This window comes from Anopheles aquasalis, chromosome 3 (genome assembly GCF_943734665.1).
Source record: "Anopheles aquasalis chromosome 3, idAnoAquaMG_Q_19, whole genome shotgun sequence".
Taxonomy (NCBI): Eukaryota; Metazoa; Arthropoda; class Insecta; order Diptera; family Culicidae; genus Anopheles; species Anopheles aquasalis.
The window spans coordinates 62,131,049-62,141,048 of record NC_064878.1 but is presented as its reverse complement, the minus strand read 5'-3'; the positions used below and the strand labels follow the sequence as shown (position 1 = coordinate 62,141,048).

At 48.1% G+C, this 10,000-nt stretch overlaps 2 protein-coding genes across 11 annotated transcripts in view; one reads left to right on the top strand and one right to left on the bottom strand.

The window, feature by feature from the left end:
- Positions 1-3,636, top strand: part of LOC126578122 (protein draper) — a 23,274-nt gene extending 19,638 nt beyond the window's left edge. For all 4 annotated transcript variants that reach the window (XM_050240411.1, XM_050240410.1, XM_050240412.1 and 1 more), the window contains exons 9-11: positions 95-469; positions 547-663; positions 1,189-3,636. In XM_050240411.1, the coding sequence (XP_050096368.1) occupies positions 95-469; positions 547-663; positions 1,189-1,745 (1,049 nt within the window). In that variant the 3' untranslated portion in view covers positions 1,746-3,636. The remainder of the gene's footprint in view (positions 1-94; positions 470-546; positions 664-1,188) is intronic.
- A 408-nt stretch (positions 3,637-4,044) lies between these two features.
- LOC126578132 (ankyrin repeat and KH domain-containing protein mask-like) overlaps positions 4,045-10,000 on the bottom strand; it is a 24,068-nt gene continuing 18,112 nt past the window's right edge. For all 7 annotated transcript variants that reach the window (XM_050240425.1, XM_050240426.1, XM_050240428.1 and 4 more), the window contains one exon: positions 4,045-5,803. In XM_050240425.1, coding sequence (XP_050096382.1) covers positions 5,361-5,803 — 443 coding nt within the window. In that variant the 3' untranslated portion in view covers positions 4,045-5,360. The remainder of the gene's footprint in view (positions 5,804-10,000) is intronic.

Genomic DNA, 10,000 nt, shown 5'->3' with positions numbered 1-10,000 from the left:
AGCACAGAGTGCCGTTTGTTTGTGTGTTAGTGTTCTTTCTGAAGCAAAATCACATCAAACTTCTAAAAAAAAACAATCCATTTCGTTCGAACAGCTAGCAGCAGCGGAACAGTTTGGGCAATCGTTATGCTGGTACTATTCTCCTGTGTCGTCGTCGCGATTATGTTGTACTACCGTCGGCGGGTAGCTAATCTGCGTGCCGAGGTGAACCACGTCGTAAACTACATGACGCAGGAGCAACCAAGCCACTTCGACAATCCAGTCTACTCCCGTACAACCACCACTTCCGGCCCGATGGCGAACGGTAGTGCGATACCACCGCTCGATGCACGTACCGGTTTGCTGCGTACCATGATACCGAATAACATTTTCCCTTCGCTCGCTTCGAACGGACGTCGGCAGGCGGCAGCAGCGCCCAGCCATGACAAGTACAGCTACCCCGACAACAACGAGTACGGAACGGGGCAAAGTAAGGCATTGATAGACAGAAGGTGATAGAAAAGAGAGGGCAGAGTGTTAACCCTCCGTTTTTTCCTATATTTTTAGGTTACTCCATTCAATACCATCCGGATAATGATTTGAAAAATCTCGAAGCGGATCTAACCAATCCAAACTACTACAAGGATCACGTGTACGATGAGATCGGTCTCAAGGATACAATTGGTAAGGAACTGACTGCAAGCAATTGAGGAATGAGCAGTACATGCAATCGTTATGTGTCTAGTACATCGATCTTAGTTCGACTTAAATGTTGATTCACTTATGTCGACCATTATGTTGGGTTAGATCCCTGTCGTTTTTGATACCTTCTGGTTAGCTTTCTTTAGGCAGCATCTAAGCAGTCATTGATTATCGACTCTGTCATTTTACCACTTAGTGCACTTAGATTGTACACCATGTTGAGGCTGAATCACCCAGCCTACCACAGATAAATTGTCCTTGGTGCTGTTACTCCATTTTTATGTCTCTTCCTTTGATATCTTGGTGTGCTCTTCAATTCTCATTCGATCAATTTCTCTCTCGCGCATGCAGCACATCCACTACAGCGTGGATATCCGCTCAATATTTGTAAGTCTCTGGAATAGAACAGCATCTACCACTGCTCATGACTAAATGAATACCACTAATCGCCTCATTCCCCCAATGAAAATATTCAATGATTGATCCCTGATTTCTTCTCCTTTGCAGACACTGAGTACGATCACCTGGACTATTCGCGTGCTGGCAGCTCGCACAAGGCGCACTACTTCCGGATGACCGACGATAGCATGATGGCCCCCGGTAGCTCACCGATTCCATCGAACATGGTCCCCCATGACGGTTCCCCCAAACCAATCAATGGTGTCATCAACAATCTGTCCGCACCGTCACGTCACGGCTACCTCAACCAGACACCGACGACCTCTGCACTGCCGATCATCACCACTAGCGCCAACACCACCTCGTCCGCCAACAACGATCTCCATTCATCATCGTCCAACTCCTCGCCTACACCTCCATCCAGTCCACCGGGTCTTGCGTACAACCGGGGCCATGATCGCGATTCAAACAGTTCCACCCTGACGACGACTACGCTGCAGTGTGGCGACGGCGAACTGAATGCCGACGGTGCCACCGCCGCGGGTCTGTACGTACCGATGTTAGCGCCCGGTCGGTCCACTGCCGGCCACGAGGACCAGCAGTTCGCGGGAACCTCCGGTACGGGATCGAAAATTCCCGATCATCAGCTTAACATTAAGGAGTAGCGCACGCGCGCGCGGTGTGAGCATAGTCCTACTAGCATAGTATCTGCTCCAAAGCGGTTCTCTACCATGCAGAATAACTGATAAGGGATACCATTTTAATATGCATTTGTGTGTGATATCTGGATGGAAACTATTAGGATCATTTCTCCGATCGCGCTCCGCTCTAGCGTAGAGAGCGCCTTTTGTCGAGCGAATTGATCAGTTAGCCAATTAAGTGTGCGTTTTTGTGCTAGGTTTAAGGGCAAAAAGAGATTGCCGCTCTTCTCCTGTTCCCCCTCTTCCGTTTGTGCATTCCGTATCCCTCTCCCCGTTTCCCCTTACCTACGTTCCTTCTTTTATAGATCTGTCCTATGCATGAGTTGTGTGTGAGTGTTTCAACCAGTCTTTCTGTTTCACATTATAAGTTTAGGTAAAGCTAGAGGGAGGACGTCCACAGCTGATATTGTCACAATAATGATGGGGGCCGTGCAGAGCAATAACGGTGATCGTTTGCAATCCAAACCGTAGGGACCGTTTCATTTAAAACCTGGAGACGCATGGAACCAGCCATGTCACGGTATAACTTTGAGGGAAAAAAGTCTCACTCTGCGTTTACATCAACATTTACGAATATAAACAAGTATTTTGTTATTTAGTTTTAGTAATCAGATAGAAATTTCGTGCACTTTTTTTTGTATAAAAACATTTCAACAAAAATCCACTGTTACTTTGTAAATCAATTGGATGATTTTTTTTTATTTGGAATTTTCACAATTTTTCCATTCAATACACAGGGCGAATGTGCAAAAATGATTTAGGAAGTGTAATTTGGATGTCCTAGCGCGCTCTTGGTTCTAAATGAAACGCTCTCTTATCAGAGAAAAGGATCGGTCTTTCGTGCCAAAAGTAGTGCGAATATTTAGTCGGCAATCAATCGTAATTGTAAGGCAATAGCAAGGCGAATCTAGATCAATTAACTGGAAGCAGATCAAGCAGGCCATGGGCCACATTTCTCATCGTAGCAGTTATTCACCTGCGCCGCCGCCTGTGGTGCGCATTGTGAAATGGAAAAATTTTATCAAAAAGTAGAAAAGATATTTTGAACCAAAATCATATTTACCGGCGAACTCGAAGGTATTTTTTACGTCAGAGAGAGAGCGAGAGCGAAAGCAGCACAGAAATGAAACGCATTATATTTACTGATAGCGCTTGCCGGGAGGGAATGCAGAAGCTGCCTTCAGTCTCGTACGAATGGATCAAACGTCTGGTAGTGTCGCCGTATTCGATCTCTACTTTATTTACGTGTGTTTGTGTACGTCCCCTATGCCAGAGAAGGAGAAGAAGAAGGATGTGCCCCTGGATGCCCTCTTCTTCGAGCCATCCAACTACAATCGAATCCCCCATTAATCATCGAAAGCGAAAGCGAAAGCCAATCGAAAAGGGTTGGAAATGTAGTGTTTAAGAGAGTCAGAACGGGAAGTAGATTTATGGTGAAACGTCCTGTGTCGTGGCAGATTTCATTTTAAATGCCATCCTCTTCTGAGAGAAATACAGCCAATTTAGCATTTGACAAAACAAAAGCAATAATGAACGAGTGAACGAGTGAGAAAATCGAGAAAAAAGAGAAATTAGCATACAATTACAGAAAGCATCTAAAGCGTACTATCTATTTGTTGATATACAAAAGAAAAGGAAAGTTTAAGAAAAAATCTTATGCAATATTGTTATAATTATTCTATATACACACCCAAAAGAAAAGCTCATACACAAGCAAACGAAACAAAAAAGAACGTGGCGCTGAGAGTGAGAACGAGGGTACGGGTACGGTACCGACAGAACTGAGAACTTTGAGAATGTAGTAACTCGCGGGACAAAACGTACAACAAAGAGTTCAATAAAACGTTCGCTTGATGCAAAACCTGTTGTCTGTCTGCGTCCATCCAGTTCCGAAATTTCCAAATAGTGCGCAACAGTACCCCTGGATCAAAAAAAAAACCACCAACCAAATTCCGCATTTAAATAGATTCTTAGCGTTTTATTACTCCTTAGTCAACACTGCACACGCAAGTCCTCTTCCTCCTCGTTTGGCCTTTTTGTAAATAATTGCATTTGCATACCCTCGAGCCTTCGCCCTTGCCGCACAGTCATGATGGCATAATGATGGCAACGCACATACCACCACCGCCGACGGGACGAGAGTTCCTAAGACTTGTGGTGTAGAGCTGGTGCTGATCTACTATTCGCGATCCCACGGTACTAGTCCTTTCTCTATCGCTGTCTTTCTCTCTCTCTCTCTCTCTCTCTCTCTCTCTTTTTTTTCTCACTGGCATGGTAACGTTCGTTTATCGTACAAAACCCCAAACCTCCCCGTATCGAGCGATGCAAAACATGTGAATATCCCTAGGGATTATGATTTTTCTTTGTAGTCTTATGTTTCCTCCCCCCCCCCCCTTGGCATAATAAGTTTCCTACCTACATTCCTACAGCGGTTTGCCTTGCACTGAGAAACCTGTGTTCCGGTGTCTATTTGTTTCTTCCTGAGGTGAGAACCAAAAGAACCATCCCCCCCGATGTACCGACGGCACGGCGTAGAGGATGATTCTAGGATAAGGTTTTGCTTTGTTTTTCTGTTTCTATTCATTTTGTTCAAAGAGAAAGAGAGAGATAGAGCGCGCGTGAGATTGCGGTGCCCTATCGAAAATAGGTCGCCTCACTCCTGCTTATCAGAGTTATCCTACATCTGTTCCTATCTGTTGCTGCTGCTGCTGCTGCTGCTGCTGCTGTAGCTGTTGCCCAAAACAACAGATACACAGAAACACTCTACCGCTTGAGGGCTTACTATCCTTCTCTTTCTTCTTCTTCTAATCCGCGACAGCCAAGGTCCCTTAATGCTAGTCCCTGTCCCCGCCGAAAATACGAAAAAAAAAATCCCATAATCAATTACCATAAATTGCGTAGATGTGTTATCTAATCGATAGTGTATACCTATGATAGGTGTTTGCCAAGTTAAATATACGGACACACCTTCCTGCACCTCGCGCGACAACTATCTTCCGCCAATTGCCCCTCGTTACTAATACTCCGTTTGCCCAAAAAGTGAAACAAAAAATGAAAACAAACCAGAAACAGCAACACCAAATCCTTCCCCAGGGGGGCCGGGGGAACCGGCCACACTGTGGTGTATGGCATCTCACAAGTGTGTTGGCCTGCGGCTACATTAACACTAACCACCCAACGACCTTCACAATTATTCCCCCATCCCTCTCCCTTCTATGCTTCATTTGGACTAGCCTAGCTAAACGATTATCGATCTAGTTCTACATGCTCGATCACCCACATCCGATCGTTTTCCTTTACACCCATACAAACCCTCTTGTCCTATACACATTACTGGCTCTCTCTCTCTCTCTCTCTCTCTCTTTCCCTCTCGGTTTTTGGGGCTCATTTTCTACACCATCCGCACTTAAGCCTAGTATCATCATCATCGTGATCATCATCCCACTCATCGCCCTTCTTCACACCACTCCACGCCTCATCTCAGGCAGGCCAGGCGGCGGTGCTACTGGTGGCATGTGGAATGTGTTGCAGGAGCAGCGCACGGAGCGGAGCGGGGGGGACGGTGCCCGGCGGTGCGCATCATTTCTCCTTGAGCAGCAGGTTCAGGAAGTCGATCTCGCCCTGCAGCTGCTTCATGGCCTTGTTCTGGTTCTTCACGATCTTCCGGCAGGCGAACAGTTCCTTCAGCGTCAGCTCGTACTTCTGCTTGTAGTCGACCAGCCCCCCATCGTTGCCGACCGGGCTGCTGCCGCCACCACCACCGTTGGCGTTCACGTTGTGGATGCTGTTGTTGTTGATCGTCGTTGCCGTCCTGCTGGTCGGACTCGTCGATGCCGTCGTCGTCGTCGTCGTGGAGGAGACATTACCGGCAAGGTTGGCTGGCGTGACGGTGAGCTGAGATTTCAGGGCAAGTGGTATGACCTCCTCCACCTTACGGGTCACCTTCTTCAGCTGGCGCCGGTAGGCAGCATACTCTTCATCGGCCGATGCTGGTCCATTGCTTGAGTCTCCCTCGGACGATTCTGTAACGGGAGAAGAAGAAGCAGAAGAAGGAAGAGGTCAGTTCGGTTCAAAGGGTTACATATTCCGCGTGCTGGCCGAGGCGATCATCAGGCACTAGCTAAGGCTTATCGCATCACTATCGCCCTGCGCACACAGCGAGTACGCGGTTCCGATAAGGTATCGGAGCGAACGTGTGGTCGATCTGTGGTGTCTCCTCTGACCAGCTTTGAGCAACAAAGTGACTGTCGAGCACAGGGATGGTTTGTGGTGGCCATCCCACTATCAACACAACCCATGGAAATTCCCACGCTCCTAGTCTAGTGACCAGAGAAGCGATCATGCGAAAAGCACCCGGGATCAGCGAAGCAACGAAACCCAGCAAGTAGCAGGAAGAAAACAGGAACCGGTTTTTTTCGCGTTCCGCGGATGCAACAGACATTAGATGCACCACCACCACCACCACCATCACTGGCACTCCAAGAGCCAAGGTCAAACTGAAAAACCACGAAGACGATCGGTGGCAAAACGGAGAACCACAAAAAGCACATAACCGGTTCCGGTACGGATGGCCGTGGACTAGGGCGATCGATCGCACCGATTAGGTCTCCACTACGCGGCCTCCCTCAAAGGTATGCTGCTGTGATGGGTCGGGGGGGGGGGGGGGGGGGGACACAGAGCAACCAACACACGTGGCCACCATCGACGACTTGTCGTGACTTGTGGGCGCCCGGCCGGTGGAATGTTTCCGTTGTCCAGCCTCTGAGTGACGCTACTGGCACAAACACGTGCTTGTTGGCGGTTGAAGAAGAACGAACACGAACGACACATGCACACAGAGAGGCGCGTGCAGTACATTGCAATTAGAGGAATCAACCTGTTTGTTCGCTCCGGATGATGACTCCTGCGCTTCAAGAATTCCATAGCGAGCTACGATCAGTACACTATTTTTTACTGAATTAACTTCTTTTTACCGTTTGCAGAACTCTACGAGTGGCTCTGTTTAATTATTCCAACATTAACTAAACGAATTTACCATCACCTTTAACAATCCCATTTTTTTTCTTAAATTTTATAATATTGTTGAAAATTTTTGTAACATGAACAGTTAAAAGTTTCTACTAGCTTTTCAATGTGTGTCACAGAACGTGAAACCACAAATAATGTTGGCTGTTTGATGGTTACTACGATCAAAGCAGTCATTGATCACTCCAAAACGCTTTTGCTCTCCAGTTGTAGTAACCATTGGAAGGAGAATTAAATGTAAATCAATTTAGTTTGTGCTCAGGGCCCAATGCGAACGAGTCATTCGCAGCCCTTCTTTTTCGCTATTTTTTAGTGCTAGAATAAGTGTACGAGTTATCTAGAAAGCCAAGTGATTCCCGATAACCTGCTAACAATCAACCGGCCATACTTTAGCGAGAGGAAACGAATCCACTAAAGGCAACTGTCGAGAAAAACGAGCAAACAGAAATGACCGCTCGTCGGTTCTGGCGCCGAATAAGTATTATTATTCAAATAAATCCGATGATTAATCGAAAATTAATTAATCAACAATCGATTAGACAACAAACAGTGATGGATTAATAAAATAAATGAATGGAATTGAACATAAAAAGCAAAAACCAAACAATCCCAAAGCCTATGGGCATAGTATGGAATCCAGGAATTTGCTGCTTTGGTGAACGAAGAATTCATTAATCGTAATTACCGTACCCACAAAGGTTTCACTCTAAACTCTCATTGATGGGTTCCGGCGCTTGTACCGTAACCAAATTAATCACTTTCCATCTTCCTTTTTCAGCTCCTCAGCTCTTCTGCTTTTTACCACAGCCACACAAAGCAAAAAACATATGAGCACCATTAGTGGGTCAAAGAGCCAAATTGCATATTCCATAAACGGAGAAACAATTAGTTAAACCACCACCGTGCCCCCTCGTGCGCCCCCACCCAGCATACCGTCGCGTTAAAGAGCATCGCGAGGAAAAGAAGACGAAGAAGAAAGCAAAGAGACAAAAAGAGGAAAAGAAGCACCGGCCAGCAACAACATAACGAGCGATGCAAAGCTAGAAATGGAAAGAAAGGAAGAGTCAAAACAAAAAACCACAAACACGTCGCACCATACCAGGGGGTGGTGGTGGAGCGAGAGATGGTGAAGGAGTTGCGCAGAAAACAGACAGATACACAGACACATACATGCGCGTCATAAGTGACTGGCCGAGCGACCACGTGGTGCCTCTTTGCGACGACGATGACCATGACGACCTTCTATGCAAACGCACCACCATCATCGTCGCGAGTGCAGCACGAAGAAGGAAAGGGGAGGAAGGTGGTAACGGGGTGATGCACTAACACACAACAACAAACGGAAAGCAGCACGCACCGGTGGGCCACCCGGGCGGGGGGAGGCACATAGAATCGGTGAATCAAAACAAAAAACCCCACCACCCAACACACCTCACGCTTGCTCTCTGTCTGTCTCTCTCTCTCTCTCTGTCTTTCTCTTTCACTCCCTCCGTTGCATCGCGATCAGAAGCCACGGAACGGATTAGTTTCGCTCTCTTGTCTTGACGAACACGCGCGCTCTCCTTCTTCTCTGTCGCTCTCTCGCGACTCAATCTTGCTGCCGTTGTGTATGCCAAGGGCAATCGCTCTTGTTGCTGCTCTGCTTGCCATCTCCCCGCCATGCAATCCACGGGCGGGGAGGAACCATGCAGGGGGCACGATCCGGACGAACGCAATCAAAGCAATAAAAGGAACGGGTAACTGCACCCGCGAGATGTGGTGTGGGGTGGAGAGGAGTGGAACGGAACGGAACTTCACTTTCATCCACGTGGGGCACCAACACCACCATCCCAGAGCCCGTGATGCTGTTGACTTCGTTGTCCGTCGTCATCGTCATCGTTATCATCGTTCGAAAATCGTAAACAAATCGATGCAGATGTCTTTGCTCTCTTTCTCTGCGCGTTGTGTGCGCGCTCGCTTTTGTTGACACCACCCCCTCGATGGGTGGGTGGGTGGGAGGTGGTATCTAACAGGTGTGTGCGAGCGTCAACAGGACATCTCATGAGCGAGTTTTCGGTGGTGGTGGATGGATTGCAATCCGAACGGCGCATGCGTTTACAGTCGCTCGCTGTGTTGGTGATGATGGTGGCCAACTCTTTCCTTTGTTTTGCCACCCAGCCAGCCAACCAGCGACACACATCATGCATCTGTCTCTGACCGGCGAGGGAAAAACCAACGCGTTTGGATGCTTCGCCTTCCACCTTCGGATCGGGCATCTTCGGCCATTCGGTCATGCTGCTGGCACGTCCGCACACAGAGCGCTGGAGTTTTAATTCCAGGGAAGATAAGACGAAGAAGAAGAAGAATGACGAGCGAGAGAGGCACGTAGAGCAGGAGGAGACTCAGTTGGGGTGCCAAGAGATACTTTGCCTGGAAGACATTCCAACGGCCAGCCCGCCAGCCAGCCAACCAGCCAGTGACCATTGGACGCCTGCTGATAGTGGCTCGCGATGCCTTAATTTATGCGAATCGCGAAGCAAAAGACGCACCGGAGGAGAAGTAGCGGAGTCGTACCAAACCGAAACCAAGGTCAAGTCGGCGCCATAACATACAGCGCCCGACTCGGTCTCTCCAGCTCTCTTGGCTTTTTTGCAGGGGTGGTCCGGTCCGGTGGGACCGAACGGAGACAAAGAACGGAAACGAACCGAACCGGACCGAACGCCAAAACGCGCTGCTCTACGCATGACGCACATACAGCTGTACGTCCATTGTGTGTTCATGTGTGTTTGGGGGGGAGGGGCAGAGTATTCTAAGGCACCCCTCCCGTATGTGTGTATGGGTGGTGTAACCGAGGAGTTCCCGTGGTATTCTTGCTGGTGGCAGTAATGGAAGGACGTACCAATGGGATGTATGTAGGTCATGCTTCGATAAAAAAAAAAATAAAGAAAGAAAGGCAACAACCAAACAGACAACAGCCACAGTCGCAAACAATGGTTCGTGGGACCAACACACACGGCAGTCAGTTCCGTATTGAAGGAACGACGGTGCGATGAGTCATGCGCCCAAATCAGGATACAAAAAGGGGTTGGTTTGCTTCCACTTTCGTCGCATCGCCAAGGGTTGTTTGCGTTTGAAGCAACAGTTGTCTTCCTTCCTTCGAATCGTTGGCCTACAAACACGCAGACAGACAGACAGACAGACAGTAAAGGATATGT